Source organism: Ochotona curzoniae, unplaced genomic scaffold (genome assembly GCF_017591425.1).
Source record: "Ochotona curzoniae isolate NIBS_2020 unplaced genomic scaffold, NIBS_Ocur_1.0 contig_3190, whole genome shotgun sequence".
NCBI lineage: Eukaryota > Metazoa > Chordata > Mammalia > Lagomorpha > Ochotonidae > Ochotona > Ochotona curzoniae.
Genome location: NW_024465751.1, coordinates 15,774,409 through 15,800,498, shown reverse-complemented (window position 1 = coordinate 15,800,498; position 26,090 = coordinate 15,774,409). Strand labels below are relative to the sequence as shown.

General features: G+C 40.8%; 1 protein-coding gene across 6 annotated transcripts in view; it reads right to left on the bottom strand.

The window, feature by feature from the left end:
- Window positions 1–26,090, bottom strand: part of TRPS1 (transcriptional repressor GATA binding 1) — a 246,893-nt gene that overhangs the window by 167,613 nt on the left and 53,190 nt on the right. For 5 of the 6 annotated variants that reach the window (XM_040979393.1, XM_040979394.1, XM_040979392.1 and 2 more), the window contains 2 exons: window positions 17,501–18,630; window positions 3,866–4,469 (listed from right to left, as the gene is read on the bottom strand). In XM_040979393.1, the coding sequence (XP_040835327.1) occupies window positions 3,866–4,469; window positions 17,501–18,630 (1,734 nt within the window). Of the gene's footprint in view, window positions 1–3,420; window positions 3,426–3,865; window positions 4,470–17,500; window positions 18,631–26,090 lie in introns of all 6 variants that reach the window. The other variant, XM_040979395.1, reaches the window with a different exon arrangement.

Genomic DNA, 26,090 nt, shown 5'->3' with positions numbered 1-26,090 from the left:
GTTCGTGCTTTAGAAGAGTTCAAATCTAAGTTTCCACAGAAACTTTTTAATTGTTGCAACATCTTTGTAATAATAACAATGGAAAATATGAAGACATCCATGAAATATATATATATATATATATATATGCTAATAACAAAAAGCTAAAAGACAAAAAAAAAAATGGAAAAACTGTCCTAGGCAGACAAGGTGGGGAGGTCGGGGGTTTTGTGAACACATGGGTTAAGGTGCTGATCCAGGCTCCCACGTCCCCTGACAGTCAGTCCCAGCTTCTCCACATCTAATTCAGCTTCTTGCTGGCATGCCTGCAAAGGTGACAGAGATGACCCAAACACATTGGGCCCCTGACACTCTGTGGGAGACCAACATAGAGCTCTGGCCCAAAAGTGGCTGTTGTAACCATTTGGGGAGGAAACTCGGAGATGGAAGATGGAAGATCTCAATCTCGGTCTCTGCCTCGCCTCCTTCCCCCTTCCAGTGCCCCATGTTTCTCTGCCTTGCAAATAAATAAGTAAATCTTACAAAAAAAAAAAAAAAGAACAAAAAAACAGGGAAGGTGAGAGGGAGAAAAGTAATTGACCAAAACGGTTCTAGGAGAACATATGAACATTTTAGTTCTTGTGGTACTTTTACTTCCTCCCTTACACTGAGGAATATTTCATATCTAAAGCCAGTAAAAACCACATCAGAAAGCCTAATATTCTGGAAACAACAATATAATATAATTGCAGCTATTCTGCCTACCTTGAAATGTTCCTGTTACTTACCATCACACATCTGATCAACTTTAAGTCAATGTTTTTAATCGACAAATTTGATACTTAAATTTTGACATGACTCTTCACGATATTTATGATGACTTTTAACTTTTTAACTCTTAATGCTACAAACTCTATGTATAAATGCATTAACAGGACACTCAGTCTATGAATGCTACACTGAATAGACTAATGAAAAATTCACCTTCACAAGCTGATATTTTCCATTGCTTACTATTTGTAAATAAATATATCAAATAACAAGGTAGTCAATTTCAAGTTTCATTCAACCATGGAAACTCAAATATTCCATTATATAGGTACAAATTCATACAGAAAAACATCTTCATTCAACCATGCCTGCTGAATTTATATGCTACCATTATGTCTTTCTAAATTATCACAGAACACATTCATTAACTACTAGATCTTTAAAATCACAAAATTAAAGTGTGCTAGTTTTGCCTTTAGTAAACCTGGCAAAGGGGTTTTGGATTGAGAAGTATATGTTTTTGTTATGGTATCTTATGAATACCAATGTCTGCAAATAAAGTAAAATTCTTATCAAATTCATGTGGGCTCTGCTTCTTGATTCATTAAACTGTTCTAAAAAACTTGCAAGTTAGTGCACATCAAGAATTTACAAATCAACTAGTAAACTCAGTACTGCACACTAGAATAAATTTGCTGTGTTGCTCGTTTGAACTATCCATTGAAATCGATGGCTCTTAAAAGTGCCAATCAAAAAAATATGGATATAAAAATCTCAAATTTCACCAAAATCACAAAAAGGTGTTCAAGGTCCTTTCAAAAACTATGTCTGTGTACACATGTGGATACACCCATTTCTGTTAAACATATTTAATTTTAGTAAATGTATATATATATATGTTTTTAAAGATTTATATTTATTTACTTATTTAATTGCAAAGTTAGATATACAGAGAGGAGGGGAGACAGAGAGAAGATCCTCCATCCATTGATTCTCTCCCCAAGCAGTCACAATGGCCAGAGTTTAGCTGATCCGAAGCCAGGAATCAGGAGCCTCTTCTGGGTCTCCCATGTGGGTGCAGGGTCCCAAGTCTTTGAGCTGTCCTCCACTGCTTCCCCATGCCACAAGAGGGAGCTGGATGGGAAGCAGGGCCACTGGGATTAGAACCAGCGCCTAAGTGGGATTCCAGCACATGCAAGGCAAGGACTTTAGCTGCTAGGCTATCGTGTTGGGTCCTATATTTTTTATATCAATTTAATTTTGACAGTTTTCTGAAGTTTGGGAGATAACAGTCTTTAAAGATCACAGGGTTAAGCATTTTGCTATTCATTGCAGAACATGGCTAACGAGTCTGTTAGGGAAGATTTCCCTTTTTGATAACGGTGTGTGCAAAAACTTAAAAGGCAGTTGAAACTGCAACATAAACTCCAAGTCAGGAAATTCAGAAAGATGGAATCACGAAAAGGAATTTTAAAAATATATATATATTGTCATCCCCCCCCAAATTTTTTTACTCAAAAAACCATTAACTCAGGCTTTTGATCTGATGAATTATTTATCATTCTAAATTCTTAAGAGTATGCAAAGCTGGCAGAAAAGGTAACATTCCAGAAACAATGAAATACTTAGTTGTCAAATAGACAGGTCATGAATTAAGACAATTCAAAACACAAGATTGGCTGCCACTGGAGGCACCTGGCTGTCCCGCACCCTCAAACCCCAAACATGATGTTAACAAGTGCTAGGATGCTTCACATCTGCCCCAGGAGCGGGGCTGGAAGCTGGAGGAGCCCTTGCAAGTAGTGTGTGCAGCGACAAAGGCAGCTAGCTCCCCAGCTGTGTCTGAAGCACTCTCTTGGAGTTGTGCTCCCGTTGAAGGGCATAAGAACAATTTCTCTTCTTTCCCAACTCACTCACCGGGAGCATGCTCCTCCCCTTTCTCAGTGTACAGGGCCATCCCTTCTTCTGTATTCCAGCCCTTCTCCTAGCTGCAGGGCATGACCACAGATGGGAATGGGAACGGCTTTGATAATTAACTGTGCACCTGCAAGGGCCGTCTTTCAGCTCTGCAGGAGAATACCTGAGACACACAGCGAGGCTTCAGCGAAGCTGCAGGAAACGAGGGCAGAGCAGCCCAGCAGACCTGAGCGACAGCAATATTTTTTCTCCCCAGCGTTCAGCCAGAGAGGTCTCGGTGGTCTCTGGTCCACAGGTCAAGCCACTGCAGCTGCATTTTTGGTTCAGTTGAGCCATTTTCTGACCAACCTTTGCTCCAAAGTAGAGCTCCGAAATCAGCTGGAGAGCCCAAAATTCGATTACAGTTAAGGTGAAACATGGAAGTGGTGATGCCTAAGGCAAAAAGCAGACACCACTTATTGTGTGCTCGCATGCCTCCAAAGGTCAAAAAAGATGTCTTGAAAATGAGTCCCGCACAGCTTGGAGACGGTAACGGCCCACCTTATCTTACTGGGAATGTTCGGTTCTCTTCCCACATGGAACTGTGTGTGTCTTTTCGGGAAAAGATCCTGCTGCAGTAAGAGGCACAGCGCTATCTGATGCTCTTCACAGCATGCCGCCTGAGGCTTTGCTCCTGTTTCCCCTTCTTGGCAAATAAACAGCAAGCACTGTCATTTACACATAGTCACACTGTGTGTGGGTTTACAAAAGAACACTGCCTCCTGTCCTAACCTCTCCCCCAGGATTTTACCTTTTCAGCGACGTCAATCTCTGCTCCCTTCCCTATTAGCCACAGACCATGTCATGCCACCTTCAAATTTACAAGTCATTTACTTATTTTCCTGTGACAGATGTGCATCCTTCTATGATACCAAACCTGCCCTCCCGGAAGGCAGCCCTGTTCTGCATAATCGCGAGGAATGATTAACCAACAGCAAATCTGAGCTAAGAACAAAGACAAACAACTGCCTGCCCACCACTGAATCCTGTACCCGGACAGCACACGCCAGCACACTGATGCAACCTTCTGCCATGGCGCTCTGCCCCAACATTTTGCTTCACAATGCCCAACACACCCACAGAGTATTGTGTCTCCCCGCCCGCCCACCCCGTCTCCCCTTCCAAGTAAGTGAATCATTTAAAAATTAAACCTTCCTACCCGTAACAGGGACTGGGATTCATCCTTGGCCTTGCTCTCTCCGGATGCAGGATACTGCTGAGTGAGGGCCCCGGACTTCTCTCCGCCAGCTGGCACCCCCTGCAGGAATCCCTTGGTCTCCACAGCCAAACCATAAATAGGTCTCGCCAGATGGGCCGCTTCTACATTGGGGCTATCCCTCAGAGTCTTTGTCTGCTCTTGGGTGCCGGACACGGGCGTGAGAAGCCCCAGGCTTGCTTGAGTGTAGGACGGACTGCCTCGCAGGATGTCCGCCCCTCTCCAAGTCACACTGCGGAGGTCATCCCCTGAACTCTCAGTCCAAACTTTCTCTTTGAGCCCGTCCTTCTCGTCTAATTTCTCCCTCTTCACTATGCTCTCGGGAACGGGCTCCCCCATTTTAGAGTCTGGGTTTAGCAGACTATAGACCTTGAGGTCAATCTTGGGCTCCTCCTTGATGGTGGAGACGGCGTGCCCCTCCTCTTCGCCGTTGGCTGTAGTGATGTCTTGCTCCTGGCAGTGAACAGTGTTGAAGTGCTCCAGTAGTGACTGAGTGTCAGCAGCTGTGAAGCTGCACTGGCGGCATTTGTAGCAGCTGTGTGCTCTCCTGGAGAAGAAGAAAACAGGCATTGGAAATCCAGCGCTGTGAAGGGTGGCTTTCCGTGGCGGTTCTGACACAGTCTTTAACTGCCTGAAGTTTAGCTCATGCAATGTGGGCAGAACAAAATACAGTATTTTCAACACCCAAGAGTTAGAATACAATTAACTGGCATTTTCCATCCTATAGAAAGAATATAAAACTCCTTTTGTTTTAATTGCAAGGAAAGACACGCACACGCTCCTGTGCAGACACTCGGTACCATCCGCACTGAACTGCATTGGCAGTATTATTGAACGAGCCGTTCTGCTTCATTTCTGTTTTGATGATTAATCATCAATTTTGTATCAGTTAAATCGATATTCCTATGTTTTAACATCTGATTCTATCAATGTACTTTTCACTTTCAATTTATTGAACCTAAATTGAGGAGTTTCTTTCCTGTTAACACACCTGCACTTCTAATGCTGACTTACTCTGTATATTTTTCCCGTGCAATAAAGTCTAACGGATGACAACGTCCTTTTCACTCTTGTTTTTAAATCTGCTTAGTAAGTAAAATGTAGCTGACAAATATACATAATGTAGAATGAAGCCTGCACTGAAAACACACCACTTTTCTAAACAAATCCTGTGTTTGTAAGAATTTACGGAACAGAACAGGCATCAAGACACCTGTTTTTGTGCAGATATGGTCATTCACAAGACACATGTGTGCTTGTACACATGTGAAACCAGGAAAAACCACTGGCTCTCTGGAGAGCATCTTCCGTCTGCAAACAGGGAGCAGTACCTGCTGCATTAGGACAGGTGTTTGATTACCAAACAGGAACACGCAGCTTGCACCAAAACAAGCATATCAGAAGCATACACAAAGACCTGCGACTGGGCTCCTTTCTTGAACTGTAATAGTCTCGTAAAGCTCCTTCAGCAAATGCCACACAAAACATTGTCTGTTCCCCCCTGATATAATGCATTATGATTTAGCAGATTATAGTAACAAAAAAAAAGGTAGTGAGCCATTACCTAAAGCTACTACAAGGGATCTACTTATACACGTAATTTCACATAACCTCCTCAAAATTCTAACCTTGCCGAATACCTGGTACACGCTGTTAACTAAACAGCATACAGACCTGGCCCACCTGGCGATCTGAGTCGTCAGCAGTGGCAAGCTGCTCATAGCATTACGAATGCATGCATAATTACAGAGTGCTATTGCGCTAAGAAGAAAATGCACGGGACAGTAATGAGGGGAGTGGGGCTCAGGGCTCTGAGGGCAGTGGGTAGGACTTTCCAAGGAGCACACAAACAATCAAAGGACTGAAAGGGAGCTGTGTGTGCCAGAGGGGGAAACACTTTCCAGCAGGTCTGAAATACTGAAAAGAGACCAATGAGACCTAAAGAAAGACTGGCCATCAACAAACTGGAAGGATCATTCAAGTTATGCTGACCCTGGGAAGGACCTGGGAAGGACCTGCAAAGCTTTACGGCAGCCACGAACAGGGCTAGACCAGGACCAAACATATGTGTTAACCACATTGGGCCTGCTTCAGTTTCATTATTAACTTCATCCCTGCAGGAGACACGTCTGAGAGTTCAAATTCCAAGAGATGCCCTCATGATACAGAAGCCAAGTTCCAAGACAGAGAGCATGCAATAGAAATCTCAACCAATGTTTGTAGAGAATATTTAAGGGAGACAAATACTTAGAGCTTTGTTTTGCTGAGTATTTATAGATACTTTACTTTATATACAAGGTTGTTTTCCATTTTTCCTTCTGCTTTTCTTCAATATTAAAGTAGTGGCAATACTACAGAAAAACTAGTTTTGACTGGCAATAAAAATACAGTATTCAAACTCATTTTCTCAAATAAAATAGCCTAATCTTAAGTAAGTAGGACTATAAGTAAGAGTAGAAATCTTAACTCCAATCTCAACAACAGAAATGTCGAAGACAGGATAGAGAGCAAGAATAAAAGGCAAGACCTAAAATCTATATCCCCAAAACTCTAGGAATCTTGTTCAGAGTTGTTCCAAAACCACATTCTAGAACAAACCAGTAGGAGATAAGCTCATAAATTCAAGGAAAACAAAAATGCATTTATCATGTTATTTAATATAAAAAAAATACCCAGAAAAAAACTCTACTAAAGATATATTACATAATCCATGGAGTCATGAAAATTAAAAACAACAATCAACTTCACAAGGCATATTAGAAGTTCTGATGAACTTTCAACTTCAGACAGGTCTAATGAACTCACTGCCCTCCTTGGCAGAAAGTTTGTAGTTCCTTGTCACAGTGAGACCTTTGTTAGGGATCTCCTAGGGGAATAAATTAACACTATAAATTACCACAGTCACTTCTCCTGAAACTGGTGGCTCTCACGCAAAACTTCCACCGGGTATGGCTCGACCCATCCCAGACACAAGGACTGCAAACACGAGGGCAATGAGAAACAGGAAGCATCGACAGACAAAGGAAGAAACACAAAATTCTACATCAACCATGGCAAAATTATTTCAAAAGGACAATAAGTTCCTTCTGAAGACACAATCTAGCACAAACAGTAGTCTCAACCCATACTGGCTGAGTTTCAAGACTGCCTCCGAATTTTAACTGTGTATGTGACTCATCAATTTACTGGACCTATCACAGTTTCCATGCCTACACAATGAAAACAGCAGTGAGTCTTGAAATGTTTTGTGAATATTGACAATATAGGAATTATGTATATGAGCATTAACCTGTACAAATCCTAAAATTAAACAAAGCTCCTCTGCTCCATGGGAACCTGAATTATGTTCTCTTTCTACAAAAGGGTTTAAACTTGTTCCGTGAAAACTTAACGTGGTGTTACTCTTTTTCATGCGTCATGATGATAATCATGATAAATATCATTCTAAGGCCAAGCTGTTTTCTAGAAGATTCTATGCTTTTTGTGCCCTCACTGCTCCACCTCATGGTATCCAATGAGCTGAAAATACAAGCAGTACAGCATGTTGCTACTTACTTGTGCAGCTCTACTGTCTTCTCATTACCAGTGGTCAGACCCCAGCCCTTAAGAATCCGGGGGACAAAGATGATAAAAACTTCACTGTGGTTTGTTGTAAACGTCTAGAGGGGTATGGAACGCCTCATGAAAGTAATCAATAAGGTGATTTTGAAAGAACCAACTAATATTCTAACTAATTACAACTAGCTGGCATCTATACCTATTTATTCTACAATCAAGACTTGTTATTGAGCTACTTCCCTTCAATACCAACACATGTTTGCATTATTTACACCTCTACCAGCCACTATGTCCTCCACCACTACCCATCAAAATACAGAAAAGAAGGGAGACAAGTGTCAACCAAGGGACAGAAATTGCAGAAGTTAAATTTTAAGAGAACTCAGTTTCACACTAAAGAGAAAAATATATTGTAACAGAAAGAATATTAAAATGAGCCTGTAAAAACAACTTCAATTCAATCACCTTTTCTTTCGAGAATTCAAAGCCTAAACACTTATGTGATCTTATGGTCCACTGAAGTATAAGGCCCCATTTCACAGACAATGAAATGGAAAATAATACCTTCTCCGTCTAATTTACATCAAGACAGCAGCAGTTCTAAATTCCAAAGCCATTTTGCTGTTTTCTGTCCTCTGCTGCCTACATTTCTAGCTCCATATGAAAATTAGTGCAGTTCCTTGTAACAGCAATAGTTCGCAGAACGGGTCTGCAGCACTGTGGTGCGAACCATCTCTTAGCGACATAAGTCCCAAGGCTTCCTGTCCTTCTGAATCAGAATGTCCAGGCATTACCCCGGAGACTCCGCTTTTAACGAGGCCTTCAAGTGACAACCACCTGCAGCCAGCACACCAGATATAGAGGTATAATACTAGGATATGTCAGGACTGTAAGCAACGTCACCAGGACACTCAGAAGACATCCCCTACCTGGCTGGAATTTACAGAATCACAGAAGTCCTTATATTTGCCATTCACAATTTTAAGATTCCGGAGATGACTGAAAGTCAACAATGAAGGGGTAAACTGCAATCTGCTCAATCCTTCAAGCCACTGGAACTTTCGCTAGGTAAAGGAGAACCAACAGATTGCTACAAAAGATCTCCTCTGTCTTGATAAACGCCAAGTTCTACATACATGCAGATGGCATTACTTTCAAATGTGTGGAGCACTCTCAAGCTCTCTGGACTGTGTATCACCACAAGGAACAGCACTTCTCTAACAGGCACAGGAGTCACCCGGGGATCTTGTTAAAATTCTTTTTCGGAATCCAAAAGTCTGAGCTGGGAGCTGATACTCTGTGCTGCTTGCAAGATTCCAGGTAATGTGGATGCTGTTTCTCCACGGATCACACCTTGAGTAGAAAGATTCATGCAGCCTGGCTGGAAATAACTTCAAGCTCAGTGTGTGTTAACCGCGAATGCACTGTCGGCGTTACATATACTCAGCAGTTTCCAGAGCCTTCGCAAATGAATTTTTTATGATGGGCTACATCACTTCCTTCTTCAGGCACGTAGAAATAGCACCCACTTCTGAGAGGCCACACTCTGCTTTATAAATTACAACTACAAATGGAATTGTCAAAATAATCCTAAACCATTTGCTTACTTTTTTTTCTATTTTATTGTTCCGAGATTACCTCTCAATATTCTTACATGCTAAGTCTTTTATAATGCTGCTGGCAAGATGCAATATTGTTGCTAGAGCCCACAGTTACTATTTTGTATATTTTCTTAGTGGTATCACTAGGCTGTTGAGGGATTCACCTGTAAACACTTAAGAATTGATTCTGACTGGTACCATTCCCTCAGTAACTGACAAGAACTTAACCATAATACCACACTGTCACTTCCAAAGAATAGGAGCAGCCCAAGGAGAAGCTGCTGTTCAAGAATAAATGCGAAGTCATTGTGAAACCAGCACGGTGTAGATGCTCCTCGACCTGGGGACTATGTTCTATCAGCTGTAATACAAAAACCTCAAAAACATTGGGGAGCATTTCTTCCATTTCTCACGACCTTTACCATCCAATCATCTTTAAAGATTTTCAGAAAATTTCAATTAAAGAAACAAAGGTTGTTTGCTCTAATTCTCCTAAGAGCCAGACCAAAGCCCGCCCTTCTCTATACTCCCCTTACCACAAAAACACCTGGACACAGATCTGTATCTGCTTAAAAATTGACACCTACAGCTGCAACCATGACATGCCACAGGGATACTGAACCATACTTAGACATCTTGCAAATGGTGTATTTTGAGAGGGACTCTAAACTCTTCATTATTTAAAAACGTCTAGCACTTTGGCTACATAGGACCCAACTAATTTGTGAGGTACTACAAGTAAGTGCTTGGAATTACATAAAATTCTGTAACTTTTGCCAACTTGATGGCAAACATTCTGGTCATGCCACTGGATGGGGAACGGGGCTGTCACTTCGGAGGTCTCTTTATTTTAAAGATGACAAAGACAAGGCTTGGTGGAAGCTGAATTTCACATAATGTGAATATTGCATTAATGACTGCATACTATATTATTTGGGACATTCTTAAGTTGAAGCTTCATATACCCCATACTATATCAGGCAATTAGGAGATGAATCAAAAAACTTTGATGACATAGCTATTTCATCCTTCTGCTTTAGGCACATGAAATCAATCTCCTTTATTAACATTAAAGCCTACTTAATAAAAAGAACAGAATTTCTGTGAGGAAAGAAAGTGTACTTCTTATTTACTTTTTAGAATGTTTCATAGTGTTTTAAGATATCACTTATGAATCCTGCCAAAGTACAGTGGTCTCTTCACCTAAAAACAATTTACACTAATCCTCATTAGTCAATCTCATCAACTTATTTGCATTTTAAATAAATAAACACAATCCAAAGGAAAACAGAAAAGAGTATCTTAGGGGCAAAGTCAAAAACTGATTTATATAAAGAGAATCAGATCAGTCTTTTACATATGGGGGAACAGAATTTTCATCCTTGGATAAGAAGGGAGGAGTCTGCAGCCTAAGAAAACAACAGAAATTATGAATGAGTCAAATCCTGCTCAGTTCACTTGCCCTACATGTTTAAGCTGAAATAATTTATTTGGTATTTACTCCTTTGGAGAAATTGGCTTAGGAGCAATTCAACATCAGTTGTAAAAGAAAATAAACTTAATGTCACATCTGAAAATTCGCAACTCATGATTCACTTTCTAAAGGGAGACATGGCCTAAACATTCTTCAAAACACAGACTAGGCTTCTCACAAAACTGGAAGTAACAAGATAGTGAAAGTAATAGGTACACACCAATATGAAATTGAAATTATGGCTAAAGCTTCTTATTCCTAAGATTAATAACTGTCCTTGCGAAAGGCCATAGTTCTGAAGTTCCTAATAAATTATGTACAAATAAAGGGCATGGCATCAGGAGATATTTTGCTGTGTATTATAATATCCCTGGTAACTTTCTGTCTCACAGTAGAAATTTTCAAATCAAAACATGAGGTCTGTTTCACGATATAACAGGCAACTGATCTAATAGTTACTGTTTAAAATGACACAGAACACACACAAATCTAAACCATCATGGTCCTCACCCTTTTAGAAATTCTGTACTAATGCATTGTGTGTTTGGCATTTTCAGATGTGTTGATAATTATGTGCTGATCACAAAAAAATGTATTCTTCAGAATTTGCAGAATCTGCGGTGCAGGCTCCCTGACAGAGCTCTTTTAAGACAGAATGAGTGGTGGCCCTCTTCGTTTGACCACCTGCTTTACCCAATGTCAATTCCTTCAGCTTGCGTTTATATAACAGATGTCTAAAAGGTACAACCGCTCTTTAAGAACCTGTAGACATATTCATGAATCTCCTAAACACAGAATATTGTCATTTCACGTGCGGCCAAGAATGTATGCATTTTTGCAGCATTCTGGCTAACAAGGAGTGGTTCAGTAACTGTAAGTAGATACATTATTTATTGAAGCAAATATTTCATAATGAGGGGTATTAGGCACCTCTCCACTCATCGAAATAGTTACTGAAGATGTGCATAGAAGACAACTCATGCTACATTGTGTGTTTTAAAATTATAATGAGTTGCTGGTGCACATTATATCATTATATATACATACACATACACACTTATAGCTAAGGTCATAAATAACAGGAACATAATCATGAATGACAGAATACAATTTCATCTAAACAGTTAGCTCCGGAGATCTATATTTCTATTTATGTACAGAGAGATTATATAGATGATGAAGAAAAGATTTTTGCTAAAATGAATACATTATACGTTATAGACATGATTACATAATTTTCTTTGGATAGTTTTTGAACATATATACAGTTGTAAAGTCCTTCTTATTATATGCACCTGTCATTCATTCAAGTTGCTGCTGCAATTTCACTGTATGGAAATTTCTAAAAATCATTTTATTAATCTCTCGTGGATTAATGTTGGGTTTTGGCCATTTTCACTTTTGATTTTTTTTTTCTTATTGTTTTCCTCGTTTAGAATTGTGGTTAAGAAAATTATTGCTTAGCCTCCTGGTACACCCATGAGAAGGGCTGTTTTCTTTTAAAAATACATATATATTTATTGACACTTTTTTTTTTTTGCAAGGCAGAGTTACAGAGACAGAGCTTCTGCCATTTCCCAAGTGACCACAACATTGAAGCCCAGAGTCCGGAACTTAATCAGGGTTGCCAGTGAGTGCCTGGGCTCAAGGACGTGGGCCATCTTTGCTGTTTTCCAAGGCATATTAACAGGGAGCTGGAACAGAAGTAGAGCAGCCAGCACTCAAGCCAGTGCCCACTCAGATAGGATACTGATGCTGCAGAAAGAAGCTTAAACTGCCACCCAAACTTCCAGCCCCATCAAAGGATTTGCATCTGAGTAGTAAAGTTACATGATCATTGGGAATATAGAGATGCTACAGCCACAATTTACAAAAGTTGCTTTCCAAGATCCTACGTATTAACTCATCCTATCCTTTATCATGAGGTCTTTGTCTTAAATTCTATGTTTTGCTGGACTTCACAAATGACACCTTGTGTTGTTGTTCGGATAGGAGTTTTGTATGTGTTTAAGCTTCATCAGTATCTTCTTGTTGGTGTGATCTAACTTCATTATGCTGATTTAAAGATATCTTCTATATAATATTGGTTTTGGGCGCTCTCAATTCTTTTTAGAGTAAGAAGCATTTGTTTCATGACTAACTTACACCTGTTTGTAACACGTGCATTCTCTAATGATTAGGACCACAGTTTTATCGTTTTTTTCCAAACTATGTTTTCCAACTAAGTTCAAGTCTTTGCAATCGAAAAAGTTAAATATGTTGTCTGCTTAGCCTTTACTAAGAGGAATTTCTTAAATTGACCATGATAATTATGGCTTGTCATGTTTGCCCTACAGTTCTCTTGATTTTTCTTCACTTACATTTGTTATATGTATTAAAAATTGTTGTGTCTCCTTGAAGAATAAAGCCTCTTATGAAATGAGGAAGTTGAGTATAGATTCTTTCCATCATATTTTCTTAGTCATAGCATTCTTAGTTAAATGAAATAAGGGTACACCATTTTTCCTTTGGTGCATATTTGCTGACATAACTCAATATGTTCTTTCAAACTACACCAGATTTATGTGTTATGTATGTCAACTGTAAACAACATATACTTGATTATTCCTTGTTGACAATAATCTGATATCTTCTAAGTGGAAAATTTAATTCACATTATTCATTAAGGCTTCTGATATCTAAAATTAACTTTCCAACTTCCTCTGTTTATCCTCTCTTGCCACTTATTAAAAATGAATTGAACTGTTTGAGGCGTCTTTATTTTGCTACTTCACTTTTTTTTCCTCCATAGTGGTGGACATGATATCTTCTTTTCCTATATCTTTATCAGTCACTCCAGGTTTCTGAGTTCCACCTTCAATAGGCCAGGCTGTCTTTTCTGAGGTGACCACTTCCCTAGCTTCTCAGCAGGACCCCTCTTCCTGGCATGTCTCTTCATCGCCATGTAACTGTGAGTGAATTCACATGTCTAGCCCCTGCCTGCTATGTCCTGTGCTTGTTTGGATTTGCATATTTGTGCCTCCCAGCAGCTCTAGAAAACTCCTTTGTCATTTTCCCCTCCAATGCTGACTGTCCGTCCTTCAGCCTCCACCCCCCAAGTTGCTCTTCTGGGTCTCTGATTAAATGCCACTTCCAATAGATAAAATTTCTGTATCTTGCTATTTGCTTCTGATATCACCCATCTTAAACACTGTGCCTAGTATCTCAATCCGTCATTTAACATAAAAATACATGTCAAATTACATGTCAAGTAATAAATGTCAAGTTATATCTGTTAATAATAATGTACTATGTGCTTCTTTTCTCAACCATTTAGAAATTTAGACTTCTATGCCCCCTGGTCAATTTTTCAGCAGAAATTTTTATTTCTTAATCATTGATTTTTTATTTATTTTGTAACTCCACACTCATATGGCTAATAGGGAATCTAAATCTATCATTTATATTTTCTACTAATTTCATATGAAATCGATTTTCCTGTTTGTAGAGTGAATTTTTCTATCACCGGAGGTAAAAATTAGAGTTTCTTCCTATAGACAAGTCTGCATTTACTTCTGTCACAAGGCACAGGGAGGCACCAATGTGGAAATCCTTTGAGGTCTCAGATCACAAGGAAACTTGGTGGATTCAGCAGCAGGGCTCCAGGCTATGCCTCCTACTTAACTGCAACACCAACACGGGCATCCGGCTCAATGCAACCTTCCATGCTCTGCTTCCTGCTCACTTCTCACTAGCCTTGGCTTAGCTCCGTCTTCATAAAAGGAAAAACTGAAGTCTTTGGAAGCTCCCCTTAATTTAGGGAGGTCAAGGATGGCCTTATAAAGTTGGATTCATCCAGTAGAGTTGCTGTACACGGATAGTGCCCCCCATGTACCCACAAACATAAGCTGTGATATTGAAATTTTTGATGAGAATGGCAATCAGCAAAGAATGGGAACACTATTCAATTAATTAACAAATAATAATATACAATCAGAAATTCATGAGTGAAATACAGTAATTCAAGGATAAAGACTCGTGGGTCAGAAGATATTACAGGTAAATATGAAGCATTAAGAAAAGTTATATACTGGATAATGTTTGTTTTTGATTTAAGCAAAACCTAGTTTTGAAGGAGAATGTTCCCACACAAGAACCCATACTTAGGCATTCCACTCTGAACTCTAAACCTACCCCCCTAATTCTCAGCTAAAGTTGCTTTAGAGGCAAATAATTGCACATATTGTACAATTCTTGGCTTATGCTAATTTATTACACTGTAAGTCTAAAATATGAAGAATTAAGAAGCCATGAATATTTCCAAGTAATAACAAAGAACCATGGCAGAAATTTCCAAATAAGAATATGGATAAATATTAATGTAATTTAAGAAGTACTACTGTGAGAAGGTAAATTTGTCCTCTGTCTCTGTTCAAAACATAGCAATTGGGAAAAACACTTTGGCAGTAAATCAGTTTTTAAACATTCCTATAACCATCTCCTTACATGCCCTTGGGCTTCCATTGTCGCTTACCTGCCAGGGGTGCCTTTACACTTCCTACTCCTTAACCTGGCACTCCTGAAATGGCAAGACTCCAAACATCAAATATTTCTATGAAGACTCAAGAGCAGATTATGAACAACATGTTGAAGAACCTCAGATGAGCCAATTTGCAACAGAATTTAGACCCCGCAGTAGTACCTGAATAACCCAGGGAGGATGTTGCTATGTTTTTTTTTTACATGTAACAGAATGCTCAGCTATTGACTTAAACTAGGCTGGTGTGGAAACCTAGACCCTCAGGAGGTTCTCAAAACAGTGTGATTATGAAAAGTTCAAATGCATCTCACCTTGGACATTGAATGTATTTGTAAAAACTGTGAAGTCAGGAACTCCCAGGGATTTCACTCACATAAAAACATTGAGTGAGCACTTCCTGGGCATCCCGACACCACGGGAAATGGGACAGAAGCAGCAGTGAATTAGCCAGCAACAGCCTTGCCCTTTGGAATTGGAATTGATTTTCATTACTGAATATTAACTAAATCTTGACATTATCAACTAATTTTTATTCACAATGTATATTTCTTGATGTTTTGATTCATTTTTTCTTGGGGAAACAATGTTTGATTGTTTTCATTTACGTTTTTGTCTCTCAGAAGACTGCTTTAGCTAATGCCACGGGGAAATCTTATTATCCTGGATAAGGCTTCAAGTGATAGCCTCTTCCAGAAAAACTTAATGTCCAAAGGATCTGCCAGTTAGACATGTCACAGTGTGTATGTGTGTGTGTGTGTATGCGCATGTGTGTGCACGTATGGGTGCGCATGCATACACATGAAGCACATGTCCTTGGACACATGTGTTGACATTCAGAGACAAAAAACGCTGTCCTCTTCAAAAACAGAAAGGATCATCTAACTTTGGCTTCAAGTCCCAAATACACTCCCAGGCACAATTTTCACATACTCGCACATCCACAGTCAGTAAAGCTCAAAAAGCAGCTGATGTCTGCTAGCCCCAGAGATAAATTAACATGCAGCTAACACCAGAGGAGCCAGAAACACTCATTGCAAGTGTGAACACATAGCTGATTGCAGGACTGTGTCTTTCCGAGGGCTGACCTTATAAATTAAACAGTGTAAATCTCAAGTTAGTGTTTTCTGAAGATTCTGATTCACTGTGAACATTAGGGTGCCCTTCAAATTAACATCTAACATTATTAGCCTATTGTTGGACATGAAGAGCTTCATTACCGAGTACTGCAAAAAACAAAAGCATCCATTGGCAATGACACAAAACTTTGAAAGACAATGTAGGGCACTTTTTTTTGGAGCAAACTGAATTTTTAAACTAGAAAATGGAAGTTATGTATGGAAAAAAACTTGGAATAGTAAATAAAGGTCTTTACTTGAATGCCTAGAAGTGTAACAAAAAAGCACATGAAATACTTTGTCCTACTGGAACATAACTTTCCACCAAGACTTCCTTAGAACTAAGTTCTCTCAAAACCAAGTCCGTGTCGAGGCACTTTCTAATCACCATGTGGGGCTCTGTCATCCTTATGCTGAAACTTGGTCCTCAACCCTGCATCTGTGTGGCAAGCATCCCTTATTCTCGCTAGGCCAGGCAGCTTGTCTTCTCTGAGCACTAAGTCCTATGAAGCCTCTGACTCCTCTACGCTTGCTTATTGCTCTATCTCCAGTGCCCGTCAGCATGCCTACCTGTGCAATTAACTAATAAGAAACTAATTCATAAATGAAATAAAGGGAGGTAACCTCCCGAAAGAATGCAAGACCACTTCAGAAAAATGAGAGCTGTTTTTTTTTAAGCAAATAGGATTAAAGCAGAAGGGAAAAAAAATGAGCATTCTCTGTTTCTATCACAAATCTGCCATAACTGACAGTTTCATCAGCTCACATGAACACACATATATACAAATCCAAAGTCTCGGGCATGGAGGAATTCTCACCTTCAGATGACTGCCTAAAAGCTAACAAAGATGTTACACAATTTTCCAAAGCCAAAAGAATCTTCAATCTCAATTTTCAAAGAAAAAACGAACATCACGCTCTCCAGTTGGTGTTCCCAGTTGGAAGAGAGAGCAGAATGGACTGTAATAACACCTTTCATTCGGGAGCTGCTCCATCAAAAATTATGGGATGTGGAGTCATAATTAGCGATGACAAATAAATGGACTATGAGTAAACTCATCAGCACTGTCAGCAAAACTGCAAATTTAAAAGCACATTCATCTTGGTTAAAAAAAAAAAGTATGGAAGATGAGTATGGAAGATGAGTACATGGTCTGACTAAATTAAACCCGCCAACTGGAATCCTACGTATGGTTCTGGGATCTTGTCCTGTAAGTTCCCTGTGTCCATGGAATCACTCCCAACAAGCCCTGGATCAGCCCCGGGGACCCCGTCCATCAGCCTCTTGGCATTTCTCCTCCCATGGCTTACCTGTAGTGTCGGGAAATCTCTTCTTCCACCTGGGTTATAAAATCACATTTGGTACACGAGTGCTCCTTGCTTTCCTTGCCGGCCTGCTGCCCCTCTGACCCTGGCAGGTGACTGGCCTCTTGTTTCACATCCGCAGCTTGGGCCTCGTGCACGGTCTCATAGTGAAAGAGGAGCACGTCGACATCAGGGGTGGAGAAGGAACACTGGTGGCACTGGTGCTTGACCCGCGAGCTTCCCGCCGCCCCAGGAGACAGGTGCAGCAGCAGGAGCGCACAGTGGGAACAATTACTTTTTCGACAAGCAAACGGGTAAGTAATCTCTCCAAGGTGCTTTTCTGGGCTGCAGAGGCCTCGGGGACAGAATGGACAGTGCTTAATGGTACACTTGTGAATGTTATGGAGCTGTTGATAATGGCGGAGAAGAGGCCCCACGACGATTACATCGGGACCGTGGCTTTTGGAATATCTAAAGTCACAGAACTGACAGTTATAGCTTGTAACCATAGTATCCTCTGCTCCCTTAGCGGAGAAGTCCTTCTTTTTCGCCCCACTCGAGCCCTTGTCTGCCTTGGTCAGGGGCTCCCCTTCTGCACTCTTGGCTAGGTCATTCTGATTGATGACCGAGCCCCTGGGAAGCTTATCGTTCAACTCTGGATTAAGGCCTCCTGACTGGACTGCTCCATGCTGCTTGCTGTAATGTTCTAGCAGCTTCAGTGAGCTAGATGACTCGCAGCTGAAACTACAAAATTTACACCAGTAGTAACTGGTGGCCTCTGTACCATTTTGTCTCGAGGAATCGAGGGGTTTGATGGGCACTGAGTAGCCAACTGGAGTGTCGTCTCCCGCCTTGACCGTGGTCTTGTCCTGCCACTTCCCCGAGTCTGCAGAATCACTGGAGCGGAGGGCAGGGATGGATTTGTTAGAATTTTTCTCTGAAGGTTTCGCACCCTCAGAGGAGGGGAGAGAAGCTTTGATTTTATTTGGGTGAGTCTGAAGAAAATGTTGTTCTAGTTCAGTTGATGAGTTGCCCATATAAGTGAAATTGCAGAATTTGCAGCGGAAATACTTGGTGTTTCCTTGGCAATCTGGTGTTTTCCGTCCAATGCCAATGAATGTTCCACCTGAAGTGACCTGGGGTGTAGAGGAGAGGGATGTTACTTTAAACGTGTCATTAATTCAATGGGTTCCCTGCAGGGGGGCGGAGGGAAGGTGCCAAGTATTCCACATCAAAAACTACAATAGTACTCCTGCTTATTATGAAATCACTTGAATAATCAGAGCTGAATAAATTCACTCTTCATTTCCCAACAGCTCCTCTTTGAGAGGCTCATTATGCTAAACATTCAGGGCCAAAGTAACAGATGAGGGCAAGTAATAAAAGCACTCTCACTAATCCAAAAGATTCAGTAATACACACCTTTGAAAATCTAAGGAAACAACTGGTAACTGCGGAGGTTTTACTACCGCTCCCTTAAGATCACAAGCATGCAGAAGCACCCACATCAGGACTGGACAGAAGGACCATTTTACAAAGAGGAAGGGTTGCTGTGTGAACCAGAAGCAGACAGATGATCATTAGGGAAATCCGTCCAGGTCTTAGAGCAATGAAGCTGCAGGCACAGACAAGGCCCAGCTTTTGGATAAAATGACTACACAAAAGGCTTGAAGTCCAAGCACAGATCCTGAAAATGATAAGATGAAGGCAGGAAAGTCTGGTGAGGAACAATGTCAAGATTCCCAAAATCCCCTAAACTAAGGGTCTTAATTCAATGAGTTTCTGTTCTACCGCAAACAGGTGCCCAGTCTTCCCACGAGTGGGTCACTGGGATGTTTAAATATCAAAATAAAAGGATTCTACTGCAACACTCCCTGCCTCTCTGCTTCCTGCCTCCATGATGACCCTGGGCAGTGACAGCAGCTCCGCAGGCCTCCAAGAGCACTTCCTCCAAAGCTCTTCCTCCCTTCTCGGGCACGCACCTCCAAGGGCCTCTCATCTAATCCCACCACTGAGCAGCCAACAATCACAATTGAGGACAGAGCTTTTGCTCCAGAAAGGGAGGAAATTTCCCCTTTCACACGGAATGGATTTCTGAATTTTTCCAACAACCAGATGTAATGTATTAAGCAAGCCATATAATCATGTTCTGCCTTCTTCAACAGCTGCTCAGGAACGACATGTGCAATGGCTGCTCGTATCCAAATCACTTCATGAGAAAAGACTCGGGCATCCAAAGGCTCTACCTGAAATGCAAATAATATTCCTGTAGTGCATCCAGGGATACATTTGTCCCTATATTGTTCAGGGCTAAGACAAAAGCCTGCGCTCTGCTACTTGAAAAGTGCTGTGACTTGATGAAGTTCTTTCAGTTCTCTAGCCTACAGTTTCCTCAGCGGAAGCACGTCTGTGTCAGGTAATGGAGTTTCAGGAAACGTGCATTAACACCTGAACAACATCTACTGCGCGTTAAGATAATAAGGCATGATGGGCTCCGCAGCCTTTAATCATCCAGGGATAGCATTTCCCTACGCTCACATTCCCCATAACAAGCACACACATTTCAGTCTCTCAGTAACAGCATCACCGAACCAGAAAGTTAAGGATGAACCGCTCATCCCACCTGTAACCTGACAATCAGTCAAAGGTGTGAGAGATCTTAAAGCCATCTTCTCAAGCAGACCATCTGGAATATTCTAACCTAGAATTTAACTGACTGAAACAACTGAAACTTGCAACGAAATGTAATGCACGCCACTGCAAACTTTCACCATATGTTCCCCAATTCAAGGGAGGTGAGGAAAAACTTGCTTTTCAAAAACTAAAACATTTAAATAGGATTTCTTCAATCTCATGTTTTGCTTATCAACTTAAATTTGAATTGAAAGCAGTAAGTTCAGAACACCATTCTTCAGGGTTGGCAAAGAGAGTGTGCCAAATCTAGAAATGAAATTGTTCTAGTTTTATCTGCCACGCTGCTTTAGAATCGCCTAGCTCTCCTTACATAAAATACATTGAACTAACCTCTGCTCGTACAACCAAGATTCGTGAAAACCGCTACACATCATGATTGCTTCTTTGATTTTGCAATCTTTAAGCCTCATGTGCTATGACCACATTGAACGAGCTGAATTGTGATAGATTTTAGGGAAGTTAGAGCGAACAAGCAAGACCACAACTCTGCCTTTGAGATACAACAGCAACAACAACAACAACAACAAAATTAAAGACAGCCTTTTATCCTTTTGTATCTCGCTTTGATTCCACTTTTTTTTCTTTCAGACAAACTTCTCCAAACTTCCAGACACCTTGGTGTTCACTGTTAAAGAAGGAAGTAATGCATGGACGTTGCGTTTTTTACACTTGTGATGAAGACCCAGTGAAATCTCTAGAGATGTGATGGTCACTGGAACTGTGAAGTGACAAAACTGCCCCCTAGCTCCCACCAGCAGGAAAGCTAGTGGCCACGCTCGGCTATTTAACACGTGATGGAAACCTAGTGCAAATGTAGAATTTTAAAGTTCTCAAGTCATTATCATAAATTTAAACAGTCATTTATGGCTAGGGAACACCATATGATGCAGCACACACAATAGTAATAGTGAAATGGATGGGATTATTATCTAGTAAATGAGCCATTGAAGACATTTCCCTTGCCAGTGAGTGAGAAGACTAAAAGGCGTTTGTGGGGTGGAAAGTGGGAACGGACACGAATGGCAGTCATTCGGTGACAGTCGCACACGTGACATCACTTGTATTCTTAGCTAAAAATGAAGAGCTGCCCCTTGCGCTTCCGTGGCTTTCTTGATCTATAGGACAGTAACAGTACGTGACAGGAAGTCGAGCTCAATGCCTCTGGAATGAATGGATCAAGGCAGCTCTTAATGAGATGTAACACAAACACAATTTCTCATCAAGGCCCTTGACTTAGGTGGGGCACCATGATCACTGACTTGCTCTAACATATGAACAACTTCTAAAAACACACAAAAATTAATCTTTTATCCAAAAGCAACTGCTACAGAGTCATCTGAGTGAGAATTACAGTTACATAGAAAATTCCCATCACAACTGTTGCAACAAACAGATTTTGTACTGTTTTTCACTGTGTAAAAATTGGGATAGCACTATTACTGTATTCTGTCCCTGCTTTTAAAAATGATACTTTCAGGCCCAATGCCCTAGCCTAGCCACTAAAATCCTCACATTGCATGCACCAGGATCCCATATGGGCTCCAGTTAAGTGTCCCAGTGGCCCTGCTTCCCATCCAGCTCCCTGCTTGTGGTGTGAGAAAGCACTTGCGGACGGTCCAAAGCCTTGGGACCCTGCTCCCACGTGAGAAACCAGGAAGAAGCTCCTGGCTCCTAGCTACAGATCAGCTCAGCTCTAGCCACTGCAGCTGCTTCAGGAGTGAATCAGCAGACAGAAGATCTTTCTATCTCTCCTCCTCTCTGTATGGCTGAATTTTCCAATAAAAATAAATAAAATCTTAAAAAAAAAAAAAAGATTCTGGCCATGTAGCATTTTCTACAGTTTTTATATGACTTTTAATAGAAATGCTTCACTGTAGAAGTGAAAAATACGAAAAAAAAGAATGAGCTCTTTTCAGAGTTTTTAACCTCAATTTGTTTTTCCACCTAACAACATAGATCAAGAATGAAAATATCCGAAAGAATATGTCAAAGGGAAATATTAGAAGACTCAGAATCCTTAAAATGATACTTCAGCACACATAGTTATTTTCTATGTAGCAAAAAAAAAAAAGATTTGTTTGAACTACACACAAACCTTTCTTCAGATGTGGTTCATTTTCAAGTACTATAATTGATAACAACAGAGACAATTAAGAGGGTACTAATTTATGAAGACTTGAGGTTACGGGCTGATAGTCAAAGAAAAAAAATAAAACTTCGAAAATAAAAAAGCTACAGGTAACAAAACAAAACAAAACAAAAAACACTGATAAAATACCCAATAAATCCTCAACTTTCAAATAACTTGAAGAAATATGAAATTAGTAAGGGTTAATCAAGGCTGAAAATAACCCTCATCGGAATTAATCTGCTAATATACACAGAGAATGCTTATGCACGCATGGTTTTTTGCAAACTTTCTGGATGAGGACTCCCATGATGTATTTTCTGATGGAAACTAAATGTGAAAAAAGTTTTAGTAAGAAATCTGCCTAAGTGGCAGCCATGCAGAGCTTGTTCCTGCCGTCTATTCCAGGGCTGCCATGTGTGCCCCAGGAAATACCATTTCTGTTTGGATTTAAAAATGTCAATCAGTGAGGCAGGGCCAAACCTTAAACTGGTTAAAAGAACATATCTAAAGGAACAATATTGCATCTGGTTCATGGGGTACATTTTTGTAGTTAGCTTTGGGAGATGAGAAAAATGAACAATTTACCCTAAACTAATTTTTTTTTTTCATTTTACTCAGTAGTTCTAATTTCCCCACCATTATCTGGTAATTGGGAAGGCAAATTACCAGGCAAACTTGAATTTATTCACCATAAAAGCAATCACGGAGCAAGTGGATGCAGTTTGGTGCTGAGGAATTCTCCATGGCGCTACCCCTGCACCCAGACCATCGCTGCCACTGGCTCACCACGCAGATACGCGTAACTGCATGTGTGCGGTAGATAGCATTTGGAAAAACAGAAAGCTTAAACCCTGAACCATGCAGCATCCTTCCCCCAGACACACCTACTATGAGCAATGAGATCAAGTCCAAAATCTTAACATGTTTGCACTTTAACACAACAACCTTGCAAGTAAACAGATGACAACAGGGGGAGAGAGGCTTCTGTTGAAAGACCCAGAAGGTTCCATGAAAACATGGCGGCCAAGCACCTGCTCCAGACTGCAGCTCAGCAAAGGCTTGCAGAGAAGAGAACAGATGAGCTGACGATGCCTGAGGATAAGAACTTCATCCAGGTCTCCCACAAGAGCATGGGAGCTCCAGCACATGGGCCACCTCCTGCTTCCTTCTAATGGAACAGGCAAGGAGCTGCATGGGAAACAGAAAAGCTAGAAACCTGAACTGGTATCCACAGATACTGGCAAGGAGCTGCATGGGAAGCAGGACACTTAGGACTTGAACTAGTACTTGTGTGGGATGCTAGCATTGCAGATGGCAGCTTTACAAAGGACATCACAGTGCTGGCACCTACCTAAATATAATTAGATGATAAGATTTTTAACACTAGTAAAGTAGACCTATACTTCCTATAAAATATAAGAAAAATTATTATAAAGAAAAAATTTTTTTAATTAAAGAAGGGCAGGAAAGAGAAGTAGAAAAAAAAACATTGAAGGGAATGGGAAACAACAGAAAAGGAGACGGAAGAGCAGCAAAGATGAAGAAGTAAGAAAAAAGCAAACATGAGAACAGAAAAAGAAAGCAAAGATCTAATAATCTATTAAACGCACTTTAGGGGCACTAACAGAAAAACAATAAGGAAAAATAGGGCACACTATTCAAAAGGAAAACAGATCCAAACAAAACAAAGCACCCTGGCTAACTTGGGATCTCAAGAATAAAAGAGATTGTAAGATGAGAAGAGGCAAAAACAGCAGCAAAAAGCGTTGGGGCCGGTGTTGGAGCATAGCAGGATTTAAGCCTCTACTTGGTACCTCCAGCATCTCACACTGGAGTGCTGATTTACTAGCTTGCTGCTCAGCTTCAGATCCAGCATCCTGGAAAGTGAGAGAGGATACCAAGTGGTTGGGCTCTCCCCCACAGGGCAGACCTGAATGGAGGTCCTGGCACTGGGCTGGCCCGAGGCTTGGGGCTGTTGAAACCCTCTGGGGAGTGAACCAAGACACAGAAGACATTTCCACCTCCAACCTATCACTCTGCCTTTCAAATAGCTAAGTGCATAAGTAAGTAAATAAATCTGTTTTTTAAAAAAATGCATGGGGCAGGAGGGGAGGTACAGGGACTTCATTTACACATGTTAACCATGAAGTGTTAGTGAAATACCAAGATGGAGTCTCCCAAGAGTTAAGAAGATAGGCTTAGCCACAAAATATTAAGATTCTCAAATGTTACTGGAGACATGAAAGAACACATGTCTTCATCACGCATCAGCAGGCTATCTACGTACACAAAGGGGAAATGCCAACATAGAGCAGGCTATCTGAATTCTCCAGCTCTTAGCTTTCCCTGACTTCCTGCAGAATGTGGTAAAATCACACAGCTCCGAGCAAGGCTGGGGAATGCTGCACACAACAATTACACACTCGAAAGGCTTTCTGATTTGTTCTCTGCCTCCACACCCATCCCTGCTCTTAACGTAGGCAGAGGATAAACCCTTAATTGCACAGCCCTGAAGAACATAAATGGAAGCTGGGTGCACCTTCTTAGCATTTAATCTTCAGAGAAAAACCAACAGAAACTGTGCCAGCTAACTGAGGAGCAAAAGACAACTCTCACAGCAGCCATTAAAACACACCGTCCTAAAACAAAGGCCTCTCAATGTGGGGAACAAGAAATCAATCAAGCCAATGGGTGAAATTTTCCTTAATGTGAGGATGCAACATTGACCTTTTAACTAACCAAGTACAAATCTGTGGGGATAGGCATTTAGCACCATGGCTAAAACACTGGATGAGATGCCTGGATTCCACGCTTAAGCTCCTGGGTCCGACACCTGGCTCCGGCACCTGACTTTAGCTCACCTGCTAATGCATATCCTGGCAGCCAGAGGTGATGGTTCAAATAATTGTATTCCTGCCACTGACAAGAGCGCTCTGTACCCGGTGTTGGCTTATTCCAGCCACGTACACTGAGAGCACTTGGCGTGCAAGGCAGCACACAGGAGGGCTCTCTCTCATGCACAGTCATCATCATCATCTCTCTCTCACTGCCTATCTCTGCCTCTCTGTCTCCTAAATAAATACACAAACACGAAAAAGAAGTTGGTCTTTTCCCCTACCAGAACTAGCTGCTTTCACAATTTTTTAATTTAAAAAAAGGAGATTCAAATTTTTTTTCAGTGACTCCAATGAAATCAATAATATGCTCAAATGAGATCATTAGCATTATACCACATGGATTTGATAACAGAATATCTTAAGGGAAACATGGGTCTCCAAACTCAATGCAATTCACAGAGTATGCAGCAGACAGCCCAAACACATCTCCCCTTCCATGCACCCGGCCTACGCCCTGCTGTTTTTTCCCATACGGTGAACAGGTGTGTACTTGGGCTGTGAAGACAAGCTTATACTGACTACTGATGGGCCACTGCTTCCCACTGCCTCAACAGAGGCAAGTCCTTGACTTTGGGCAGTTGACTTCAATCCATTTATGCCAGTTTCTTTGTTTCTTAAAATGTATATCAATCCATTTCTAGGATTTTTATGAAGCTACCTTGACAAACATACATAAAGATCCGCATACGTAACTAAGAAATTGTGTTACATGAGAACGAAATTAGAAAAAAAACAAGTCCACACGATTTTTGAGTATGTAAACTGAAAAAGTATTGAATAAGTTTTAAAAAGCACAGGAAAATAAATTTTACAGTGGTCTTAATTAAAATAGGAATCCGCTGGATATTCTGAATACACACAGCAATTTCAGGCC